Source organism: Narcine bancroftii, chromosome 2 (genome assembly GCF_036971445.1).
Source record: "Narcine bancroftii isolate sNarBan1 chromosome 2, sNarBan1.hap1, whole genome shotgun sequence".
Taxonomy (NCBI): domain Eukaryota; kingdom Metazoa; phylum Chordata; class Chondrichthyes; order Torpediniformes; family Narcinidae; genus Narcine; species Narcine bancroftii.
In genome coordinates, this window is record NC_091470.1 from 56,058,325 (window position 1) to 56,084,971 (window position 26,647).

The 26,647-nt window shown below is 43.9% G+C and overlaps 1 protein-coding gene across 7 annotated transcripts in view; it reads left to right on the plus strand.

Moving 5' to 3' along the window:
* The window catches only part of akap6 (A kinase (PRKA) anchor protein 6), a 427,053-nt gene that overhangs the window by 100,491 nt on the left and 299,915 nt on the right, over nt 1-26,647 (plus strand). Inside the window, exon 1 of one of the 7 annotated variants that reach the window (XM_069916737.1) lies at nt 6,073-6,152. The exons of 5 other annotated variants lie outside the window; for them this stretch is intronic. In XM_069916737.1, the coding sequence (XP_069772838.1) occupies nt 6,141-6,152 (12 nt within the window). In that variant the 5' untranslated portion in view covers nt 6,073-6,140. Of the gene's footprint in view, nt 1-6,072; nt 6,153-19,019; nt 21,504-26,647 lie in introns of those variants that run through there. One more of the 7 variants, XM_069916735.1, reaches the window with a different exon arrangement.

Sequence of the window (26,647 nt, forward strand, 5' to 3'; positions counted from 1 at the left end):
GGAGATTAGGGTAGAAGGTAAAAAAGAGAATATATGTGAGGGTCATTCTCTGAGATGCATATATTTTAATGCAAGAAGCATAGTGAACAAAGTAGATGAGCTGAGAGCATGGATAGATACTTGGGGTCACGATATTGTGGCAATTAGTCAGACCTGGCTACAGGAGGGGCAGGACTGGCAACTTAATGTTCCGGGATACATTTGTTTTAGATGTGATAGATCAGGGGGTAAAAAAGGAGGAGGAGTTGCTCTGCTTGTTAGGGAGGACATTACTGCCGTGAGGTGGCAGGATGGTATGGAAGGATAGACCAGTGAGGCTGTTTGGGTGGAATTGAGGGGTGGAGGAGGCAAGAGGGTGCTAATAGGGGTGTTTTACAGACCACCAATTGGGCCAAGGGAATTAGAGGAACAAATTTGTAGGGAGATAACGTATATGTGTAAAAATCATAGGGTAGTGATCATGGGAGATTTTAACTTTCCACACATTGATTGGGATACCCATACGGTTAGAGGGCTGGATGGGCTAGAATTCGTTAAATGTGTTCAGGATTGTTTTCTAAATCAGTTAGTAGAAGAACTGACTCGGGATGGTGTAATACTGGATCTCCTGTTAGGGAACGAGCTAGGTCAGGTAGCGGACATTAATGTTGGAGATCCAATTGGGTCTAGTGACCATAATTCTGTTAGTTTTGGGGTAGTTTTAAGGAAGAGCAAGGAGAGGCCTAAAGTTGAGGTTCTGAATTGGAAAAGAGCAAATTTCGTAGGAATAAGAAGGGATTTGGGGAGTATTGAGTGGGACAGGATATTTTCAGGTAAGGATGTTAATGAAAAATGGAGGATATTCAAAAAAGAAATTTTGAGGGTACAGAGTAGTTATGTCCCAGTCTGGATCAAAGGAAAGGCTGGAAGTCATAGGGAGGCTTGGTTTTCGAGGAATATTGGAAATTTGGTTAGGAGAAAAAGGGAGGTGTACAAGAGGTATAAAGAGCAGGGAGCTGAGAAGTTGAAGGAGGACTACAAGGAGTGTGGAAGGAATCTTAAGAAAGAAATTAGAAAGGCCAAAAAAAGGCATGAAGAGGTTTTGGCTGACAGAGTAGAAATAAATCCAAAGGGTTTCTATAAGTACATTAAAAGTAAAAGATTAGTGAGAGATAAAATTGGACCCCTTGTAGATAGCGAGGGTAGGCTGAGTGAGAAGTCTGAGGAAATGGGGGAAATTTTGAATGATTTCTTTGCCTCGGTATTCACTAGGGAAAAAAATGTTGAACCAGTTGAAGTAAAGAAAAATAGTGGGGAGGTCATGAAGCATATAAGAATAACCGAGGAGGTAGTGATGGCTGTGTTAAAAAAGATAAAGGTGGATAAATCTCCTGGACCGGACAAAATATTCCCTAGGACACTCAGGGAGGCTAGTGGACAGTTAGTGGGGCCATTAACAGAGATATTTAGGATTTCACTGGCCACGGGGGTGGTACCAAAGGATTGGAGGGTGGCGCATGTAGTTCCTCTGTTTAAGAAAGGGTCCAAATGCAAACCTGGGAATTATAGGCCTGTAAGTCTGACGTCTGTGGTGGGCAAGTTGATGGAAAGTGTTCTGAGGGATGCTATTTACAAATTTTTGGAGGTACAAGGATTGATAGGGAGTAATCAGCATGGTTTTGTCAGGGGTAGATCATGCTTGACAAACCTGATTGAGTTCTTCGAGGGGGTTACAAAAAAGGTTGATGAAGTGAAAGCTGTGGATGTTGTCTATTTGGACTTTAGTAAAGCTTTTGACAAAGTTCCCCACAGGAGGTTAGGAAAAAAGGTGGAAGCATTAGGTATAAATAAGGAGGTAGTGAAATGGATTCAGCAGTGGTTGGATGGAAGGTATCAGAGAATAGTGGTAGAAAATTGTTTGTCCAATTGGAGGCCGGTGACTAGTGGAGTTCCTCAGGGGTCGGTCCTGGGTCCACTATTATTTGTTATATATATTAACGATCTGGATGTAGGGGTACAAAATTGGATAAGTAAGTTTGCAGATGACACAAAGATTGGTGGTGTTGTGGACAGTGAGGTAGATTACCGTAGATTAAAAGGTGATTTAGGAAGGCTGGAGGTGTGGGCTGAGAAATGGCTGATGGAATTTAATACAGATAAATGTGAGGTGCTGCATTTTGGAAAGGCAAATTTAAATAGGTCATATACATTGAATGGTAGACAATTGAGGAGTGCAGAGCAACAAAGGGATTTAGGAGTTACGGTAAATAGTACCCTCAAGGCTGATACTCAGGTAGATGGTGTGGTGAAGAAGGCATTTGGAATGTTGGCCTTCATAAATCGGAGTATTGAATTCAAGAGTAGGGAGGTTATGATGAAATTGTACAAGGCATTGGTGAGGCCAAATTTGGAGTACTGTGTACAGTTTTGGTCATCAAATTATAGGAAAGATATAAACAAAATAGAGAGAGTGCAGAGAAGGTTCACGAGAATGTTGACAGGATTTCAGGGTCTGAGTTACAGGGAAAGGTTGTGCAGACTGGGGCTTTTTTCTCTGGAGCGTAGAAGATTGAGAGGGGACTTGATAGAGGTGTTTAAGATTTTAAAAGGGACAGACAGAGTAAATGTGGATAGGCTTTTTCAATTAAGAAAGGGGGAGATTCAAACTAGAGGACATGGTTTAAGATTGAAGGGGGAAAATTATAAGGGGAACATGAGGGGAAATTTCTTTACGCAGAGGGTGGTGGGGATGTGGAATGAGCTTCCGGCAGACGTGGTCGAGGCGGGATTATTGGTTACATTTAAGGAAAGACTGGATCGTTACATGGATAGGAGGGGACTAGAGGGGTATGGACCGGGTGCTGGTCAGTGGGACTAGGAGGGTGGGGATTTGCTACGGCATGGACTAGTAGGGCTGAACTGGCCTGTTCTGTGCTGTAAGTGGTTATATGGTTATATGGTTATAACTTCTCACCTCAGACCTGATGACTTGGCTCTGATTTTGTTACATTACTTTATCCACTCATTATCAGAATAATTTCCTTTCAAAGTTCTGAAATGATATGCCAAATTGACCCCATTGTGCCATCAAAATATACCCAGTGTATATAATTTCATTTTATTGACAGTAAGTTTTACTGTCATATAAATTGTGCACTGAAACTTTTACTTGCTGCAGCTGAACAGATACTTTGTTAAACAAACTACAAAAAGCAATGACAATATAACACTTAATTTAATTTAAAATATAAAAAAAATAGAATAAATATTCACAGTCATGCTAGTGCAAAAATAAAATGACTGCACACATGTAGAGAATCCTTTTGTTGTGTTGGAGCAGTCTCTGATCAGTGTAACAAGGGGACATTCAAGAACCTGAACTTTTGGAAAGGCACTGTTCTTGAACCTCGAGGTGCTGGTCTTCAGGCTTCTGTAGTAAGTAGCAGTGAGAAGAGGTTGTGACCAGGATGATGGGGCCTCTATGATGTTAGTTGCCTTTGAGGTGCGCTGAGGTAACAAAAAGCAAGCACAAAACTCAAAAGAATGTACCTCAGACTTTATTCAGGTAAAAGTCTGAACACCAGTTTATGCTTCAGTGGCTCCCATGTGACTGGCTTAGGATGGGCTGGCTCAGGGCTATATTCTGGTCGGCTGATTGACAGCCAGCCAGGTGGAGTCAACCCTTGGGTGGTCTTCCTGCAGGTACAGAGATCGCCCCTGCGGTAGGCTGGTAGTCGTATCACCACAGCCTTCTTGAGGCAGTGCCTTACATAGATACATTCAATAGATGGGAGGTTAGAGCGTGGGATTGGTCTGGTTGTGTTTGTTACTTTCTGGATGCTTTTGCATTTCTGGGTAGTTGAATTCCAAAACCAAGCTTTGACACAACCAGTCCTTGGGTTTGCCACTTGAAAGAGTATTCGACAACATGCCCAATCATTTCAGACTTATTAGAAAGTCGCCTGCTTCACAGTTGCTTCGATGTGCTGGCTCCAGGAGATGTCCACTGATATATGGACTTCCAGGAAATTGAAGATTTGTGACTCTCTCCACCTCCAAATATTCACAGTTGCAGCTCGAGCAAGAAAAAAAAGAGGTTTTTCAATAGTGTAGAGAGTTTGTTTTGTGGTCTCAGAGTAGATGATGGTTAGGGTAAGGGTAGTATTATATGGCGAGCTCTCCACTGGCCACCGTGACAGAGGTGCACCAAAGAAGAGGTACAAGGACTGCCTAAAGAAATCTCTTGGTGCCTGCCACATTGACCACCGCCAGTGGGCTGATATCGCCTCCAACCGTGCATCTTGGCGCCTCACAGTTTGGCGGGCAGCAACCTCCTTTGAAGAAGACCGCAGAGCCCACCTCACTGACAAAAGGCAAAGGAGGAAAAACCCAACACCCAACCCCAACCAACCAATTTTCCCCTGCAGCCGCTGCAACCGTGTCTGCCTGTCCCGCATCGGACTTGTCGGCCACAAACGAGCCTGCAGCTGACGTGGACTTTTACCCCCTCCATAAATCTTCGTCCGCGAATCCAAGCCAAAGAAAAGTAAGAAAGGCACAAAAGCTTGATAACTGTTGGATTAAGATTAGGTTTTTTTTTCATTCAGAAGTTAGTTAAAGGATCCCCATCACCTTGGTCTCAACCTGCTCCATCAGCTACTTTCTGTAGAAAGTTCAGAAGCCTTCAAATGAGCACCTCTTGGTTCAAGAACAGTTTATTTCCAACGTTTATTGAACTTTTGAACTTCCTCTTGGTACATCAATAGACTCCTCTGATAACACAAAAGGACTGTCTGGGCTATTGTAAGTTACTTTTTTTTGCACACAAATTACTATGATTATTATCTATTTATATTGTGTATTCATTGTTTCTTTTAATTTATTGTCTCTTAAAGTTAGGAAGCCAAAAGTGAACTCGAGTGCCTTTCACTATTCTGGATTCCACAGATTGAAGTTTTCTCTCTTTAAAAGGAAACCCCATTTAATAGAATGCTAATCTTGATATTGCATCCAATAAACAATTGATTCCCTTTCTCATACTAAGTATTCTTTTCATTCTGGTGTAACTGCTCTGTTGATTTAGTTTTACTTGCTTTAATCCAGACACGTTAAAGCTGCTAACTTGGTATCTACAAAGCAATAGCTGAGGAAGTTACTAATATTCCATAAAATTGAGACATTAACCAACAACTGTTTTTGTCAAAAAAGATTTGTGGTGGTGTATTCATGGTTTGGTGGAATTAAATTTTCTCAAAGTTTATTCAAAAGTGGCAGAAATGAGTGAAAGATGGGCAAATGCAGCATGACCTTTTGATCTGTCATACTTGAATTTGTCAAAATGTGAGGTGAGATGGCTGAATTCATATAAATTGACAATATTTCACCAATAATTTGTGGGAAATTATGCTCCACTGGAAATTTGATGCTTGATGAAAGGAAATTGTGTTCCACAAAGGACTGAGTGGAATGACTTTGAGGTGAACCAGAGGTGAACATGGTCATTTGTTTGCTTGGGACTTTACCAAAGCAACACAAGTCACCAAGTGACTCAATTATTGGTGCAAGTACCAATCTCCGCTATTTCTCTGGATATGATTGAATGATTTACATTCATGACGACCAACCACCTTCATGGATGTACATTTGTAATTAACTTATTACAAAAGTAATTCTGATGAAAATTTGGAGTTAAATCTGCAGAGTTGTAAAATTTCCTGGAACATAATCTTCACAATTTTAAATTAGGATATAGAAATTATTTAATACCTTTTTAAGAGGCTTATTTTTTAAAGTATTATTGTAATTATGAAAGCAACAAAATAGCAAAAGAGGAAACCATTATTTTGATTGATGTGTCACAAATGATTTCTTGATTTAGTTTTATTCAAGCAAATTCAATGATATGAATTTAAGATTTCTGCTGACGGGAACTGTAGCTGAGCCTTCCAGTTGTATCAAAGCTCAGCTAACATTCTCCTGGTAGTTAGGTCAGTGCTCAAAATATCCCTGCTAACTTCAGACACGAGGCTGCGAATGGAATTTCAGTCAGGAGGATGAACTACTCAGCCTATCGAGTACAGCTCAGGACATTATATTCAGAACTCATTTGTGCAAATCCAGGACCAATTCTGCTAGAGTGCCACGGTTAGTGGCAGTGATACATGAACAGTACTGTAAGTCTACTTTATTTTACCAGTCACAAGCTTCCTTGTGCACTACAATTAGCATTTAAATGCTCACTCCATTCAGAAGGGGTTGGGTTACATCGCATTTAGCTTTCTCTGCCAACGGGCTGCCAGCTTGTTTTTGATTGTATAGTTGAAGTCCCTTCTGCAGATTTCTTGTTAATGAAAGAAAAGGCTAAGATGTTTAATGTTCCCAGCTTCACATTTTTCTGAGTACAAGAGTTTCAGATTCAAATAGAACTATGTTCTAGATGCCTTTTTATGCCCTGATTTATTGTAAAAATAAACCAACCATTTATCTGTATAAAATGGTGTATGTTTCAATATGCTTGAAGCTTTTGAAATAAAATGTATGGACATGGTATGGGTTGTTCTAAATGAGGAATGAGGAAAGCTCATGGCAATTGCCAACAATGCAAGAAATTGGCATTTATGTTCCCCTTTCAGTGATAGTGTCTTTCAGGAATATAAGCTTTTATTTGTGTTCATGTATCTCAGTCTTTTGAAAGCAGTGAGCCAGATTATGCTGGACCCAGCCCCACTGTCCAGATCCTCTGCCTGCCCTGCCCACCCCAACCATTTCACCTTCCCTACATTTTGAGTGCTGAACAACCTGATGCCCCACATTCAAGAGGTCCCAAAGGTGGAGCAGACAAAGGGGCTTCTGGTCATGTATCTACTTCACACCTAGTCAAGGGCTTTTGATTTGTATAGTCAGGATATTTTTTTAAGTATTCAAATAGATTTAAACAATAGTTAAATAAAAATATTTTAAAAATTAATTAAAATAACTATATGATCAAAACAATTATTTTTACAAAAGTTTTGGGTGACACGTTTAGTGTAGCAGATACTGCAAAGCTGTTACAGCACCAGTGACCAGTGTTCAAATCCAGCCTTGTCTGTAACGAGTTTGCATGTTCTCCTTGTGTCTGTGTGGGTTTACTCAAGGTGCTCCCACCATTCAAAACATACCAGAGGTTTTCAGTTATTTAGGAGTAATTAAGCGGCACTGGCTTATGGGCGGAAAGGGCCAATTGCCGTGCTGTATGTCTATATGTCTAAAATAGTTTAAATATATACATGAACATCTTTTTCCACAGGAATTATGCCCAATTCAAATACTTAGTACAGTGGCAAATTAGGAGCTCAGAGGCACTGATATCCTAGTTCCAGGTCATGTTCGTCTTCTGTGTTTGGACAAGCATGCAACCAAAGTCCAAAATGCCTGAAGCTGCAATGGTTGACAGGGTCAAGTTTCTGGCTGTTAGCACCATTTGGCCCATTATTCCTGGCAGAGAAACAGTTTAATGCTGACCAATGTTCTCTGGTGTCTAGGTGTCTCTGGTGTCTGTGTGGACTTTCTCCGTGTGTCTCTGGGATCATGGTTCTTCACCTTGAAATTATACAGGTGCAATAAGTCCAACAGCTATTCAGCCTTTGTCTTGCATTAAGATAAAAATATATGAATGTTGCAGTTCTATTCACTATTTTCTGATCAACTGTTGGTGAAATGTGATAGCTTGACTCACTTAGTATCCAAAATGATCTATCTCAGTCAAGCCCAGTAGCCACTGTCCTTACAAAGCTGCTACATTCAGTCTTGCAGAAGCAGACCTCAGCTGCTTTATTTGGAATACATTGTGTGTAATCCATGCCATTTGAACGGCCAGATAATGAAAATGCCCAAATGCCTACTTTCAGAATGGAGAGATTTCTCTTTCCTCGGTTAATAAAGACCAAGATATTCATGTTTTGTCTCCCTGAAAGATTTGTGTATATACACTTTGGGGTCTCTGTATCTGAGCTCCATTTATGCCTTATGCCTGTATGATGAAGCGATATCATTGAGTTTATTTGATTTATTTCTTTCCTCGGTTAATAAAGACCAAGATATTCATGTTTTGTCTCCCTAAAAGATTTGTGTATATACACTTTGAGGTCTCTGTATCTGAGCTCCATTTATGCCTTATGTCTGTATGATGAAGCGATATCATTGAGTTTATTTGATTTATTTCTACACCATTCTATGTCATATAATAAGCAAACTGAGTCAATGTGGACTAGAGATTCTTCGCATATAATTCTATGGTAGAAAATCACATTGAAGAAAGTTTTAATCATTTATCTGTTGCTTAGAGAATGGTCTGAAATGCACGCTGGACACCAGTAAATGCCTCAGTCTCTTGCCTTCACTAAGACCGACCATGCATAGAGAAAGAAGACAGAGGATTGGGGTGCAGGATCAGAGCAGGGAAGAAGATGGAGGGATGTATGGATTGGGCTCTGAGAAGGCATCCCCTCAGTGATGTAAGCAGCAGAATTGGAGAACAGTAAAGTGGGTGTGGGATGGTGGGACTTTGGAGAGCGGATAAGTGATAGGGGATCTGCTGGAGTTGAGTTTGCAGCTTGCAGCAGACTTGCTTAGGGATGCATTCTTTAAACTGTGTTGTTGCAGAATAACTAGTGCTGTTCAAAGTTGTTTTTTCTATCAGTGCTTGATGACAATCATGTTCCCAGCTAGCAAATTTAAGTTTACTGTCACATGTTCTGAAGTACAATGGGAAAGTTTATTTTATAATCATCTCCAACAAGGTGGTGCATGATCTCACACAACTATATCTTCATGCTGATGGAAGGAGGGTGAAGTCAGTGTGGCCAGGATGGGATGAGTCTTTTAATCTGTTGGCTTCTTTTCCAAGTAGATGGAGTCAATGGATTATGGGGTGGGGGTTGTGTCAGCTGTAAATGCAACTCTGGAGTTTCCTGCAGTTTTGGCAGAGCAGTACCCTAATCATGTACTGATGCTTTTGATGGAGCATCTGCAGTTACTGAGGGACGCAGGTGAAATATTTAAATTTTAAATTTAGATGTACAGCACAGTAACAGGGCATTTCGGCCCATGAGTCTGTGCCACCCAATTTACATCCAATTGACCTACACCCCCAGTACGTTTTGAATAATGGGAGACATGGGGAGAACGTAGCAATTCCTTACAGTCTGTGCCAGATTCGAACCCTGGTCCCGATTGCTGGCACTGTAAAGGCATTGTGTTATCCGTCACTCCAACCATACCACCCTAATGTTGAATTTCCTCAGAGTTCTATAGAACTAGAGGAGTTGATGACACTTTGTGGTCAACCAAACTTGGTTGCTTGAGATGTTTCCTTCTTGGAACTCGAGGCTGTCTATTATCTCCACCTCAGTACTATTGACGCAGATAGGGAAGTGAGGTCCAGCCCTCTTCTGAGAGTTTTGACCAGCTCTGTAGTCTTCTTGGGTTTGATGTCCTGGCAGCAAACTACTAGCCCCTCTCCTCCTTTCCAAATTCCAACTCATCATTGTTTTTGATCTAGTTTATGAATGATAGTGTCATCTTCAAATTTATTGCTGGAGTTCAAGCAGTGTTTGACCACAGATGTACAGGGAGCATAATTGGAGGCTACATACACATCCTTCCTGGGCACTGGTATTGTGGATGTTTGTGGAGGAGGTACTGTCATCAATTCTCAGAATAGCATGATCCTATTTCCACAGCCAAGGAGTGTTGACAACAAATGACATCATTAAGTTTTTTTGTGGAAAATGTATCATTGGTAGAAGCACAAACCACGATGTGTCAGATTTTTCACTGTGTTATGCTTGATCTGGAGAGAACTATAACTAAGTACTCCACAGAAAAAGTGCTTTTGTACATATAAAAATGAAAAAGAATAGTATTTTTCTCACTTTCTTGGACAACTACTGCAATTTTGATGGAATATAATGAACTTTCCCATTATCATTGCATGTTGCCCTTCAGTACTCGGGACTGGATGTGAGCGGAAGACTGTTGTCAGGATTTAAACTGTCCATCAAGGAGGCAGACAGTTTTAGTGTCAATAGCATTTAAGTCTCCTGTTGCAGAAAGAATATCAATCAAATATGAAGAAAAAAAATGGTTCCTTCCTCAATCAAATCAGCACAAACTAGACACATTTTTTATGACCAAGAAGAATCAGAACTATATTAATAACAAATATGGAAATACTCAGCATGTCAAACAACAACTTAGGAAAGAGAAAGCGTTAACATTCCAGGTCAATGACTTTTCAAAGAATGAGATAAAAGTAAGAAAATAACAACTTTTATAATGTGGAGAAACAGGACAACAGAGAAATGAGGAGTATAAAACTGTGACATGAAGATTACAGGGAGAGTTTAAATGTCAAATAAGAGTGGGTGGTTGAGGAAATGTAAATTCAGGATAAATATCTGAAATTGCCAAACAAAAGGACTCTGAAGTGAAAATGCCAGAAAGACTCATCATCTGAAATTTGAAAGTATGGTCTCAAAAACTGAGTCTTAAGTTAAAACCATAGGATGTAGGAGCAGAATGAGGTAATTCAGCCCATTGAGTCTTCTCTGGCATTCAAATCATGGCTGATGTATCTTTCCTCTCAATCTCATTCTCCTGCCTTCTCCGCATAACCTTTGACAACCTTACTAATCAAGAACCGATCAACCTCTGCATTAAATGTACCCAAATGACTTGGCCTCCACAGCCATCTGTGGCAACAAATTCCAGAGATTCACCAACTGTAGCTGAAGAAACTTCTCCTCTTCTCTGTTCTAAAGGGACATCCTTTTATTTTGGGGCTATACCCTCTGGCCCTAGATTCTTCCTGTCCTGAAATGGAAGGGCTATTCCTTCAACTAACATTGGTTTAGTAAAATATTGTGAATGGCTGAGGACAGGGAAGTTAAAGTGGGAGCGGGACGAAGAATTTGAGTAATCCATAATTGAAAGTTCAAGATGCTAGGAGCTTTGCAGACTGAATGAAGACTACAGAGTATTCACCAAATCTCTACTGACTTCCTGCACTGTTCTAGAGACCTCATTGTGAGCACATCTCAAGCAACCTATACATTGAGTATAGGTAAACCCTACATAATGGTGGCAGTGGAGGGCAGGGGAAGGTGTGGCATTCCTAGAAGACAGTCTGTATCATGAACATCTATAATGTGAAACCACTCATCTGTGCACATGGCAAAAATTGCGAATTGGAAAAGAATTGTACACATTTTTAACTAAAATTCCTTAAGAGCAAATTATATTCCATATTTCAAATTTTTGAAAATGTACAAATTCTGTAAGGGCAAACTTCTGTTAATTGAATGCTGTAATGTGGGGGATAACTGTAAGCTGAAATATTAACAAAATATGGGTTTTGTTCAGAAGGAGCATTGGGTTCTGAACAGTGGGTGCTGGTGGAGGGAACAGTCCCTTCAGAATCCTGAAAGGGAAGTGAACAATGTATCTGTCGGCCTACTTCAAGGGGAAACCTCTATACCTGCAGGAGAGTATGGGGGACAGGACAACATCTGGCTGGCTGTCAATCAGCCGACCTGAATGAATCAAGCCCCACCTGGTCGGGTGTCAATCACCCTCCGGGATATAAGCCCTCCGAAGACTCACTCAGAGTTTACAACAACACAGCCAGCCCATGTTCTGTGGATGTCTTTGCCGATTAAAGCCTGTTGTATCGTCTCTTCGGTTTTGTGTGTTTGCTTCTGTCTTAACAGCACACCACATTTTCCCACGGCTGCCATGGAGAAACTCCTGAGTCCTGAGAGCCTCAAATCCCCATCCACCTGCGGGACAAGCCCTTCACTGCCTTCGAGGTGGACCGGCGCTCGTACCAGTTCTGCCGAGTTCCCTTTGGTGTCATGAACGGGATCTCCACCTTCCAACAGGAGATGGATCATATGGTAAACTGGCACAAGCTAAAGGTGATGTTCCTGTATCTGGATAATGTCACTATCTGCGGCCGTGACCAGTAGGACCATGATGCCAACCTGGAGAAATCCATTAATGGAGCTTCCCCTCCCCCCCCCCCACGCTAAATGCCCTCCGCAGAAGCCTTGGCTTATTCTCCTACTATTCGCAGTGGGTTTCCCGCTTCTCGGACAAGGTACGCCCACTGGCCCAGGCTACAACTTTTCCCCTCCCATGCGCATCAGGCAGGACATCACAGACGCCATGATGCAGGCTATGGATGAGGACTCCCCTTTCCAGGTGGAGAGCGATGCCTCCAATGTAGCCTTCACCACTACTCTCAACCAAGGGGGGGGAGGGGGGGGAGGGGGGGGAGGGGGGGGGGGGGGCGCCCTGTCGCCTTATTTTCCAGAACCCTCCACGGCTTCGAGCTTGGGCATTCTGCTATTGAAAAGGAGGCCCAGGTGATCAAGGAAGCAGTCCGTTACTATTCCTCACCGACCAGTGGGCCGTGGCATTCATGTTCAACTCCGCTCACAAGAGCATGATCAAGAATGACAAGATCTTGCGCTGGAGAGTCGAGCTGGCAACCTACAGCTACGACGTCCTGTACCGTCCGGGGAAGTTTAACGACTCCCGGATGCCCTCTCCTGCACCTGCGCGTCTCTCTACGACGACAAACTGGAGGTACTGCACGAATCCCTTTGCCTACCTTGTACGGTTGTACCATTTTATTAAGTCCTTGAACCTCCCGTACACCATCAGGGACATCAGGGCCATGACCGAGGCATGCCAGGTTTGTGCGGAGTGTAAGCCTCATTTCTTCCGCCCACCCCAGGCTCATGTCATAAAGGCCACTCAGCTCTTCGAGCACCTCAACATGGATTTCAAGGGGCCCTGCCTTCCATGAACTGAAACGTCTACTTTCTCACAGTAGTGGACGGGTACTCCCACTTCCCCTTCGCTATCCCTTGCCCAGATACCTCCATCAGGGCAATGGCGCAGATCTTTACCATGGTTGGCTAACCTGCATTTATCCACAGCGATTGGGGATCTAGTTTTATGAGTGAGGAACTGCGACTAGTCGCTCGACTAGTTACAACCCAAGAGGCAATAGGCAAGTGGAACGTGAAAATGGGGTGATCTGGAAGGCAGTCCTCCTGGTCCTCAAGTCAAAAGGGTGGTCTATAGAATACTGGCAGGACGCCCTGCCAGAGGCACTCCATGCCATTAGGACACTCCTGTGCACGGCTATCAATGAGACCCCTCATGAATGCCTGTTTTCATTCCCCAGGAAATTGGCGACTGGAATGTCCCTCCCAGCATGGGTCGCGTCCCCGGAACTGGTGCTCCTGCGTAAACACATATGGGCACAAAGGCCGAACCCCTGGTCGAGCAGGTTTTCCTCCTACATGCGAACTACGACTATGTCTATGTTAGGTTCATCAGTGGCAGGGAGGACACCGTCTCAACCAGGAACCTGGCACCAGCAGGAGCACCCACCATAGCACAGCATCCTCCAGCCCAGGTCGTCACCAACCTGGCAAGCATCCCTGACCCCGGGCAGCTTTGGGGTACCCAGGACCTCCTTGAGCACCAGAGGCCCATTTTAGCCGTGGGGGATGAAACTGACCCCCCCCCACTTATCCAATATGACACACACACCTTGACCCCGGCCCCTCCGGCCACCCCTCCACGCTGCACCACACCAGTCACTCCGACCCTCGCTGGCAGCCCCCCCACGCCCTCTCCGACCAGTGACCAAGAGCCAGTCCTGCGATGGTCGCAGAGACTCCGATGGCAGCTAGATCATCTCAACCTGTAAATATTGTATATGGTATGTGATTTTTCTTTTGTTACTGCACTTCCCCCCCATCCCGGGAGAATTTTAAAGGGTGTGAATGTGGTGGTACACCACCGGCCTACTGCAGGGGGCAACCTCTATAACTGCAGGAGAGTATGGGGGACAGGACAACACCTAGCCAGCTGTCAAACAGTCGACCTGAATGGATCAAGCCCCACCCAGCTGGATGTCAATCACCCTCCAGGATATAAGCCTGAGCCGGCCCTCCGAAGCCTCACTCAGAGTTTACAGCAGTATAGCCAGCCCTGCTCTGTGATGTCTTTGCCGATTAAAGCCTGTTGTACAGTCTCTTCGGTTTTGTGTGTTTGCTTCTGTCCATCAGCGCACAACAGTATCTAGTGGTGACATGATGCTAAATGTGTTAGACATTGAGGAGAATATAGATAGAAAATAAATAAGATGTAAATTGTACTAGCTTTGCTCTGATTTATTACTATGATTTGAAATTTGTTTTATCAGAAGATAGGAATGGTAGTTGATTTTTACTTTTCCATCATTTGCTGAGAATGTAACTGACACATTACCTCACTCCATGATGCTTTAATTTATTTGAATTGTAACTTTAAATTTGTGAATTGAGTGTACAGTGAGATGTTGAAAGGTTTTACTTCAAGAAGGTGACCTTCATCCCAGTGCCGAAATAAAAAAAACATCATAACAGACATAAAAGACTGTCAACTGGTGGCTTTGGCATTCACCATCATGCAGTGCTTTGAGAGGTTGGTTATGGCTCACATCAGCTCCAGCCTATCATCCACCTCAAATTGCATATTGTCCTAATAGATCCATGGCAGAGGCCATCTCCCTGGCTTTCGACTTGGCCCTGGGACACCTGGACACCAAAGATACAGGCCAAAGTTAAAAGTTCAAATTTATTGTCAGAGTACATACATGACATCACATACAACCATGAGAATCTTTTTCGACTTATTGGACTTCCTTACCTCCTGGCCACAATTAGTGAAGATTGGTAAGAACATCTCCTCCACAATCTCCATCAGTACCTGAGCATTCTCAGACTGAGTTTTTAGTCCCCTGCTCTACTTGCTGAACACCTATGATTGTGTGGCTGAGTACAACAATAACACCACCTACAAATTTGCGGATTATGCCACAGTAATGGGTTATATAACAAGGGGTGATGAGTCAGCATACAGGAGGAAGATTGTAAGCTTGGCACTCAATGTCACCAAAACCAAGTAGCTCATTGTGAACTTTAGGAGGGGGATCTGAGGTGGAGAGGGTGAGCAATTTTAAATTCCTGAGGGTCACTATCTTGGAGGACCTTTCCTGGACCCAACACATGTCATCATGAAGAAAGCACTTCAGCACCTCTACTTTCTTAGGAGTTTGCAAAGGTTTTGTATGACATTGGAAACCTTGGCAAACTTCTATAGATGTGTAGTGGAAAGTGTGCTGACCATCTGCATCATGACCTGGTATGGGGGCACCAATACATCTGAGCAGAAACCCTGCAAAAGGTAGTTGGCACAGCCCAGCACATGACAGGCAAAACTCTCCTACAATGTCCATTACCTTTTGCAGGACTTTCCACTCAGAGGTTTTGGTGATACAGCCAGACAGCACACTTTCTACAAGAAATCTGTAAAAGTTTGCCAAGGTTTCCAATGTCATACTGAAATGCAAACCTATGATGTTTTTTCTTCATGATGACATTAGAAAACCATTTATATGCTACAGCTCTGCCTTAAATTCTCTTAACCCCAATGTGGTGCTACCACTTTGTGTATAGATATATATATATATATATATATATATATGTGTGTGTGCTGTATGGGCTGGCCCACCCCTTGCACCTGTGAGTCCTCCCTAAATTTACAAAGACACAGGAGCTAAATTTACAAAATATACCTGCTAAGTACCAAGTGTCTTTTATTTAGATTTGGCAGCAATTTTCAGTAGGAAGAATTAATTTATGAAATAAATGTTCTTTTTCTTTATATACATATAGGTGCTCCCAAAATTACTTGACTTTTGAAATATTTAATCAAAAGATGGAAGAATTTTGGCACCAAAAATTTAAACCAAATGTATCTGGTGGTAGTGACAGCTATAGTATGCAAGTGTGAACTGCTGCATTTTTTTTCTTCTCTATAGGTGCCTGTACACCATCCTCCCCCCCCACCCCACCACCCCTCACCCTGATGCCAAAGAATGAAACGAGTTGTGAGTGGCTAATTACAGCACAAACTTCCTGATAGTTTTTTTCCTTGAGTTAATTTTTTTTAATGAGGTTATTTTCTTTGCATTCATGGCAGCAAGACTGAGCAAACATTTACCACATGGTTGATATGTTCTTTGTCAAACCATGGTGATCTACTTCAGCTATTTTGGGTATGTATGATTAGCTGCGTCTTATCTGCATATAGGCCATTTGATACTCTGCAACAGCTGTGTATTAGTGAGTGCAACTGCCCTTATTACTCCACTGAGGAAGACGGTTGTATGAAACAGGAGGTGATGGTGTGGCTAGTGAAAATAGACCCGTATGTCATATTTGATGAACAATTTTCTGCAAAATAAGAAACAATCAAAACTACAAACAAAAAATGTTGTAAATTGTGGAGTAAAATATGGCAGAATTTTACCATGCTGGCAAGGTATTCAACTATTTTAGTTGGGAAATATAAGAGCATTAATAATGATTGTTTTATTTTTAAAATGTGGAGTATTCTGCTAGAAGAATATGATAATATAAATCTTTTAAGATCAAGATTATGTTTTTCTGATCATATGAATCAAGTTAGTTGGTAGCTAACAGTGTAATAGAGTCAAAATTGTGATAACAGTGTTAATAGTGGCTTCGAAACTTTACAAAATTTGGGGCTGGAGGAATTTTGCTGATCACCATAGAAGTGAGAAAAAGGGGGGTTGTAGCATCATTCATTCAGGTGCCTTGCCGTTCAGTGTGGGCAATCATGTCTCTTCATCTATCATGATCTCAAATTATAGTTCTTGCTTCCCCTGTTCTCTTTCGGTGAAGGCTCCATCTTTAAGCTGAGACCGTAGTTGATGGTGAGTTGATGATTATACAAGGGAAAAATACTGAAGTGGTTTCTTGTTGCCTTCTTCAGTTGCAGTAATGTTTTTTTCAGACTGTAATGTCAAAAAAAATCACTGAAAAAATTAACATAATTATTGCCCATGTGGTCGTTCACACTGGGCACCTTTTTAGACTGCAAGTACCTGAGTGCAACAGTCCCAGTGGTTGGACATGACCGATGGGGAGCTGGTGGTAGGCGGATTTCAGGTCAATTGTGGAAAAGACACGATATTGGGCAATTTGATTGACCATGTCCGCAATGAGAGGGAGGGGATACACATCCAGCTGTAAAAAGTGGTTAATAGTCTTGCTATAATCAATTGCCATCCTGTGTTTACCTCCACCCTTGATCACCAACACTGTGGCTCTCCATAGACTAGTACTGGGCTCAATGATCCCTTCATTCAGGAGTCGCCGGACCTCTGCTTTAATAAACACCCTATCCTTTTCACTGTATCACCTGCTTTTTGTAGTGACTGGCTTACAGTTGGGGTGAAGTTCATGTACAGTGGCGGGGATCGATATGGAGAGTAGAGAGACTGCATGTCGGTTAGGCCGGCAGGGGAGGGGGGCAGCTGCTGACGATCAGTGGGCTACCGACCATTGTGGGGGGTGGGGGGGGGGAGAAAGGACCATCGTATTGTATTGTGAACTAGAAGGTGGTTGTGATCAACATAACTTTGCGTAGTGCCACTTCCTTCTGCACTTCGCCGGGCAGCGTTTTTGGGGATGCTTTGGTTGACTACAAAAGTAGCACTTTGGAGTCTGCGGTTGTGGTGTGTTCGCTCATCGAATGTGGTAGCAGGCCACTGGCCTGTGAACCCATCCCAAGGTGCCAACCCCCCCCCCCCCCGCGCGGACCCCGCACCATTCGCTGAGTATGCTTCCATGTTACGGAGGATGATCTCCAGTTATTTCACGAGGTCAATCACCCCTCTTAAGTCTAATTTACTCTGCTCGAGTAGCCTCTGATGCCTGCAACATCATGTCCTTTGTGTTTTGAGTCCACACAGGGCCCAGAGGAATTTGTTGCTCAATTCACCCAGTCACTATCTATGGGTAGCTAGCACATGCCTGGCGTTTACCTCATTAACTTTTTCCTTGTACTGGTCCTTGAGTATGTTCATTGCCTCTGTGTACATTGAAGTGTCCCTGATCATCGGGAATACTCATGTCCGACCCGGGAGAAGAGGAGGTGCAGCTGGTTTGCCGCTGTGGCTACAACTGGGTGGAGTTCTGTAGAAAGATCTCCAAGCAGAATAACCAGAGTTCAAAGCAGTCTGAGGCTTCTGGAGATTGTGGGTCGATCTCCAGCTTCAAGAGTGGTTGGAAAAAATTATTGTAGATAAAACTGATACATTATCAATAATGTAAAAGACTAGAGTTACGGAACTATAGGCTTTTATTTACAATAGACTTGAAGGTCGTCCAGTGCTGTGACCCAGGTTTTCTGAGGAGGGGTTGTGGTGTTGGAGCCTTTATACAGGGTCAAGAGGGAGGAGCCACGGGTCTAGCCAAAGGAGATTAAAAACTGTACAGCAGTTCACCACATTGTGTGTTTGTGGTGCAGCACTTATTCTGTTGCACCTTGCGTGTGCAATAATCATACAACATTGGGTCTACCTTCTGGACATCAATTGACCAGCTTCTCATTACTACCTTAACTTGCATGTTTTTCTTTGGAAAAAATTTCTCACCTTTGGGTTTTCAAATGACCTGAGAACAGCTGAATGATAGGCATTTGGGACAGTGAAATGAAGTGAAAGAAAAAAATGAGAGGAAATATGAATTTCCTTTGTGTATCACTTGTGTGTGAAGTTATAGTCTGAATTTACAGGGTGAATGAAAAGTTTGCTTGAGATAATGTGACTTAAAAGTATAAAATTGTGTTTTAGCTTCACATGGTAGGAGGCAGTCTAATTTTAAATGGATGAAGTCAGTGCTGTGTGAATTAAATGCGTTGTGGCTGGTGTAGCAGGCCGGGTCAACCCCACACACGATGGGCTGAATCGCCATAGTGAACAGCCAGCGCGGCAGGGCACAGGGGTTTTACCCCCACCACGCAGAAGTTCCAAGCTGTAGGAGCGCATTGCCAGGGGAACAGCCAGGCCTCACAACAGCATTATGACATCACTCCCATGAGCCTGTCACCTCTCCTAAAAAGGAACGTGCGTGGTTTGAATAAATGTCAGGTACTGGTTTACTTGCATTTATTTCAACAGCTCTGCCTTTAGCAGTGCTACAGTGGTGACCCTGAATGGGTTCTAACATTTTTAGAAGCCACAACACGCAGCAAGCTGAATCCTGCCGACTCATCCACAGTCCAAGCGGCTGCCACAATGGATCTCCCGTGTCAGTTTACGCAGTAAAGCGTCCGCTTGCCACCATTCTGGGCAAACTAATCACGCAGTTGGCTGCAACTTGCAGAATCACAGTTCGCCTTATGAGGAATAACAGCCGAGGACACGAAGTTCTGGCATGTGGTCAGCACCCTGGACTCTGCCACAGCAGCGAAAGTCACCCCTTTTGTCAACCATCCACCTGTGGACGGCAAGTACACCATGTTTAAATGGTTTTTGCTTGAGTCAGCCTTAGCCGGCACGAACGGGCCGTTCGCATGCTTAACACGCAGGGCCTGGGTGATCGCAAGCCCTCAGAACTGATGCAGGAGCTAGTGGCCCTGCTTTCTGTTTGAGGCCCTGTTCCTTTCCAAATTGCCGATCCACGTTGCCACCACCATCTCCATCATGGACTTTGCCGAACTGCACCTCATTGCAAGGGAAGCAGACCGGCTCTTCCGCACTCTGCCACCCGACTCCATCTACATGCAACCCATTTGTGCAGTGGGAGCAACAGCACAAACCTTGGCCACCATGGTGACCATTGCAGCAGCCTAGCCACAAAGTAGCGACAAAGCAGCAGGGTACTGCTATTACCACCATTAGAAGGGCTGTAATGCCTGGCGGTGCATACCACCCTGCACCTTTTCAAGCAGCAAACCCAGTCCAATGCAGGGAAACGAGCAAGTTTGCCGCTGTTAGTGGCCTCAGCGGATGGCACCAGAAAAGCCCTGCTTTACCTTTGTGACCAGAAGGACCAGTGGCAATTCCTGATAGACACCGGAGAAGAAATCAGCCTAGTTCTGCCCATGTTCTTTGAGTGGAAGAGCAATACCAGAGGCAATCTCCTACAGGCTGCCAACGGTTCAACCATCCCCACCTTTGGGACATGTTGCGTGACCATTCACACTGGGAACACCGTTTTCAGGTGGGACTGTACCATCGCCTCAGTAGGCCAGGCCCTCCTAGGAATGGATTTTCTCTGGGCAAACAAACTCCTGGTTGACCTCAACAGATGCAAGCTGGTTAATGCCACCACCTTCCAGGTTTTTCCCCCTCACACTGCGCCAATGAACTTTCTGGCCTTTGGGAGTCCACACTTTTGAACAAAGTGAGTACGCCGCACTGCTCGCTGACTTCCCTGCTCTTCTGGCCCCCAACTTGCTCATTGTGTGCAACACCACAATGAGACCACCAGAACACCTGAGAATGCCATTTGCACTGAAAAACGTGGCCCAAACATTCCAGCACCTCATGGACGTAGTGGTAAGAGACCTGGAGGGGATTTTCGTGTACCTGGACGACATCCTCATTCCCAGCCAAGACGCCAGGACCTACAAAGAGCATTTAAAACGCCTGTTTGCCCAGCTGCTGACTTTTGGGCTAACCATCAACCTGTTCAAATGCCAGTTTGGTTTGTCCACCATCGATTTCCTTGGTCACCGCATCTCCAGTGAAGGAGCAACACCTTTGCCTGACAAGGTCAAAGTCATTCAGAACTTTCCCAGGCCCAAAACCCTCAAAAGGCTGCAGGAATTCCTTGAGATAGTGAATTTCTATCATCGCTTCCTCTCAGGAGCAGCAGTCACCAGCAGTCTCTTTGACCTCATTAAGGCAGGTAACAAGGAGCCCAGCTGGTCTGCGGAAGCACTCCAGGCATTCGAAGAAACCAAAACAGCACATGCCAAAGCCATGTTCCTGCCACACCCAGATCCATACTTACTCCTGTTGTTAACGACAGATGCTTCAGACCGGGCAGTGGGCACAGTGCTGTAACAGTGGGTTGATCACCAATGGCGGCCACTCGCTTCCTTCAGCAAACACCTCCGTCCACCTGAGCTGAAGTACAGCACTTTTGATTGTGAACTGCTGGCAATGTACCTGGCCATATGCCATTTCCAGTTCATCCTTGAAGACCGAGTGTTCACAAGCTGATGGTGCAGGTGCTGGGCAAAATCTCAGACCCCTGGTTGGCGAGGAAACAACGGCATCTTTCGTAGATCTCCAAATAAACATTGGTATCTGTCACGTAGCACGGAAGTCCAACGTGGTAGCTGACGTACTGTCCAGGTCAATGATCTCCAAAGTGATGGGTGACATTGACACAGCTCAGCTCACCAGGGACCAGGCTAAAGATGCTGATACACAGGCATACCCCAAAGCCATCACCAGTCCAACGCTCCTGTTCGATATGTCTACAGGTCACCCCAGGCCAATCCTGCCCATGACCTGGATACAGTGGATATTCAATCAAGTGCATGGACTCTCTTTCTTATCCTTCCATCTGGTCAACAATCCACCTAATTTTGGACAGGTTCGTATGGCATGAGCTTTGGCGCGAAGTTTCACTTTGGGCAAAAACCTGTGTATATTGCCAGTGAGCCAAAGTCCATCGGCACACTAAAGGCCCAGTGCTACATTTCCTGCCTGCAGCAGGCAGGCTTGACCACGTGCACATTGATATTGTAGAGCCCCTTCCCATCAGCCAGGGATGAGGTACCTTTTCATCATGGTCGACCACTTTACACACTGGCCAGAGGCAATGCCCATGCTGGCCTGCGTCACGGATACCTGTGCGAAGGCTTTTACCTCACATTGGGTCACCCGATTTGGTGTCCCTTCCAACATAACTTTGGTCTGGGGAGCCCAGTTTACTTCTCCTCTCTGGGTGACCATGGCCAAATTCTGCAGCAGCCAGTTACAACACACAACCGCCTACTACCCCCAATCCAAAGGGGTGGTAGAGCACTTTCACTGTCATTTAAAAAAAGCCCTCAAATCACAGCTGCATGGGCCCAACTGGATGGATGAACTCCCATGGGTCCTGCTGGGAATCCGCACAACACCTAAAGAAGGCCTCCTCACTTCATTGGCAGAAATGCTCTCCATCCCAGGCGACATCCATTTTGGCTCCACGGAACCACCACTGAATGCCCTGGACATCCTATAGTGGCTGAGGAACCACACTGCCTACCCACGTCCACATCCTACCACAACCCATGGGACGCCAACCAGCCACGTCCCACAAGAACTCAAAGCCGCAGACTTTGTCTTTGTAAGATGGGGCAAACCAGGTAACCCCCTGAAGTGCCCTTATGAAGGGCCTTTCAAGGTACTGAGAAGGGAGGGGGGGGTGGTTTGTTTATACTCTAGACATTGAAGGGCCAGGTACAATGTGTTTACAGTTGACCACCTCAAGAAAGCCCAATTGGACTGTTCAGAGCTTTTTCCAGCCCTATATTACAGAGCCGGGGTGTCTGTCCAAAGATAATCTCATGAAAGAGACTGTGATTCTGGGCAGGGGGGGGAGGGATTGGTATAGCAGGCCAGGTCAACCCCGCACACGATGGGCCAAATCGCCATAGTGAGCAGCCAGTGCAGCAGGGCACAGGGGCTTTCCCCCCACCGCACAGAAGTTCCAGGCTTCAGGAGCACTGTAATGTATAAATATTTGGGAGAAAAAATGGTAAAATTAGAGTAGGTTACATACATATACACATTTTAAAACAGATCTTATTTGAAATACTGAATAATTCATATTCAATGGACTTTACAGAAACTATGGAGAATGCTATGCACATTTCACAAGTAGGTGCTAATTGAAATGACATAATAAAATGAATAGACCATTGTTTTGGAATGGAAACACTCTGGCTGTTTGCAAGTATCTTTAGTGCTCACAGAAAGGTCACTCCTGGGTTTTGTTTACCTAAAAGCAACAGCTTGACCAAGAAGACTAACTCATGTTGCTTTCTGAAGAAGGTGGGGGATTTTACAAGTGAGAGAGTCACATGGGCTTTCTAGCAGTCTCAGTTAGAGAGAGAGAGAGAGAGAGAGAGAGAGAGAGAGAGAGAGAGAGTCTATCTGTCTAATGTTTCTCATGGAATAAGTGAAACAGAAAGGAACTCTGTAGTATCCTGTAAGAAAGAGAAACCTGATGGGGCAAGTTTCATCAGCAAGACATTGAGTGACTAATGGTGGTACCTCAGTTGTGGAAATCCTGGAACAACAAATCTCTCTCTGCAAACCTCCAAAGAACCTTCCTGAGTGGTAAACATTTACCTTTTGAGGACCAAAGCCTGGTGAACTTTATACATGTTAAATTCTGTGCACAGTATAAGAATTGCCTGCAACCAGAGAACTTGGAAGAATGAGAAATGAGATTGAACTGTGAACCAAAGAACTTTTCTTAAATTTACACACACATCATACACATGCACTTAGAATTAGAAGGGGGTTAATTTGGGTTAGTTAATAGGGAAAAGTTAAAGTTTGATTCTGTTTTCATGTTTAAAGATAATTAAAAACAACTTCTGTTTAAGTAAGCATTTGTCGTGGAGAATATCTATTGCTGCTGGGTTTTGGGGTCCTTTGGGCTCATAACAGTGTGTTACCAGGGGAATGGCTAGGCCTCACAGCAGCATTATGACATCAGACCCATGAGCCTGTCACCTCCACTGAAAAGGAACGCATGTGGTTTGACTAAATACCCCCTCCATAAATCTTCGTCCGCGAAGCCAAGCCAAAGAAGAAGAGTTACTAGTAGACAACAGACTCGCCAAGGCAAATAGCGCCTTTGGAAGACTACACAAAAGAGTCTGGAAAAACAACCACCTGAAGAAACACACAAAGATCAGCGTGTACAGAGCCGTTGTCATACCCACGCTCCTGTTCGGCTCTGAATCATGGGTCCTCTACCGGCATCACCTATGGCTCCTAGAATGCTTCCATCAGTGCTGTCTCCGCTCCATCCTCAACATTCATTGGAATGGCTTCATCACCAACATCGAAGTACTCGAGCTGGCAGAGTCCGCAAGCATCGAATCCATGCTGCTGAAGACCAAACTGCGCTAGGTGGGTCAGGTCTCCAGAATGGAGGACCATTGCCTTCTCAAGATAGTGTTCTATGGCGAGATCTCCACTGGCCACCGAGACAGAGGTGCACCAAAGAAGAGGTACAAGGACTGCTTAAAGAAATCTCTTGATGCCTGCCACATTGACCACCGCCAGTGGGCTTATACCGCCTCCAACTGTGCATCTTGGCGCCTCACAGTTCGGCGGGCAGCAACCTCCTTTGAAGAAGACCGCAGAGCCCACCTCACTGACAAAAGACAAAGGAGGAAAAACCCAACACCCAATCCCAACCAACCAATTTTCCCTTGCAACCGCTGCAGCCGTGCCTGCTTGTCCCACATCAGACTTGTCAGTCACCAACGAGCCTGCAGCAGACGTGGACATACACCTCCATAAATCTTCATCCGCGAAGCCAAGCCAAAGAAAAAAGAAAAAGTTACTGGTTTACTTGCACAGGGTGGACATCATTAATTGCAGCACCTCTGTCTTTAGCAGTGCGACACTATATTGTTAGTGTGTTATACTGTTCTCCAGTCCTCAGTGCAAAACACACAGACTCCAGACATAATACACGTATAAACAAACAATACAGATGCAAGACAAGTATTCTTATATACCAATAAATATTGTTTCGTAAATATGAAAATCTCAGATGGTTAGTGTGAGCAGTTCCTTTGGTAGTTCAGCATTCTCACTGCCCATGGGAAGAAGCTGTTCCTCAGTCTGGTAGTGCTGGCTTTGATACTTCTGTATCTCTTTCCTGATGGGAACAGCTGAAAGATTTTGTTTGCATGGTGGAAGGGGTCATTAATGATTTGCACACCCTCTTCAGACAATGATCTCAGTAGATCACGTCATGGGTGGGAGGGAGACTCCATTGATTCTCTCTGCCACTCTTAATGGTGTGGACTGACTTCCGATCTATTTCTATGCAGCAACTGTACCATACTGTGAAGCATCTGGGCAGGACGCTCTTGACAGAGCTCCTGTAGAAGGTTGACGTGATGGTGGCCAGTCGCCTTGTCCACTTCAGCCTTCCTGACAAGTGTGATGTTGTGTGTATGCGATAGCTCACTAGTTAAGTGAACAACAAGGAACTTTGTGCTTTCCACTCTCTCCACTGCAGAATTATTGCTAACTTAATTTACCCACATTAGGCCTATATCCTTTCTAGGTACCTGTCCAAATGCCTTTTAAACATTATAATTTTATCTGCCTCTACCACTTTCTTAGGCAGCTCATCCAGATAACCACCATCCTCTGTGTGAAAAACCTGCCCCTCAGATCCTTTTAATAGCTCTCACTTTAAAATCTATGCCCTCTAGTTTTACACATCTAGCCAAGGCTCTGAATATCTTGTCTGTTTATTCTGAAATCCCTGCCATTTGCTGTGTGTGCCCTGTTGGTATTTGATGTTCTGCAATGCATTTCCTCACACTTGTCTGGATTAAATAGTATTTGCCAGCACTCTGCCCAACTTGTATGTCCCTCTGTATCCTTTCATGACTCCACTGGTTCATTGCTCCACCAATTTTTGTGTTGTTAGCAAACATTCTAATCATTCAATCAACATTCTCATCCAAATCATTTTGATATATGACAACCAACAATGATCCAAGTACCAATCCTGAAGTACACCACTGGTTACAGACTTCAGAAAAAAATATCCTGAACCATGATATGCTTCCTATCACAAGCCAATTATGCATTCAGTTTGCCAACACTTCTGTACCAATCTATCATTCTGAACCTTGTTAAAACCATGCTGAAGTGTACGTGCAACCTTGTTTTCTTTTTTCTTTAAAAAACTCTATCAGACTTGTGAGATAGGATTTCCCCTGATCAAAATCATGTTGACTCCACCTAATCTGTTTCTGCCTTTCCAAATGAACTTAAATCCTGTCCCTTAGGACTTTTTTCCAATAATTTACATACCACTGATGTAAGACTCACTGGCCTGTATCCCCTCCATCCTTTCTTAGTTTGGAAACAACAATGATTACCCCCACTCCAATCTTTTGGGATCTTACCCGTGTTAATGATGCAAGAATTCCCTTTAGAGACTCAGCAATCTCCTCCTTTGCTTCCTTTAGCAATCTGGAAGAGATCCCATTAGGTCCAGGGGATTCATCCACCCTAATGTGCACGATAATCTCCAACATATCTTCCTCTCTGACACAGTTATATATCTGTAAATATATGCACATTTAAAAGCCATTGTCTGTGATTTGGAAAACTAACAACATTTATCTTGAAATTCACTCCAGGCTGATAGCACTAAATGGTGCCTTCATTGGGTGTTATCACTAGAAATGTAATCTGGGGTGAATTTCTAAGCAATGTGATCCTTATATCGGAATTTATTGTCATGAACATGCCACGAAATTCATTGCTTTGTGGCGGCATCTCAGTGCAAACATTTATATAAACTATCTTACAAAATAAATAAAACTAGTGCAAAAAAAAGAAAAAGACAAAGAAAGGCAGTGTCTCTCTTTCAGTGATCATTCAGGAATCTGATGGCAAGGGGGAAGAAGCTGTCCTTGTGCTGCTGAGTGCTCATCTTCAGGGCCCTGTACTTTTTTGCTGATGGTAGCAGAGTGA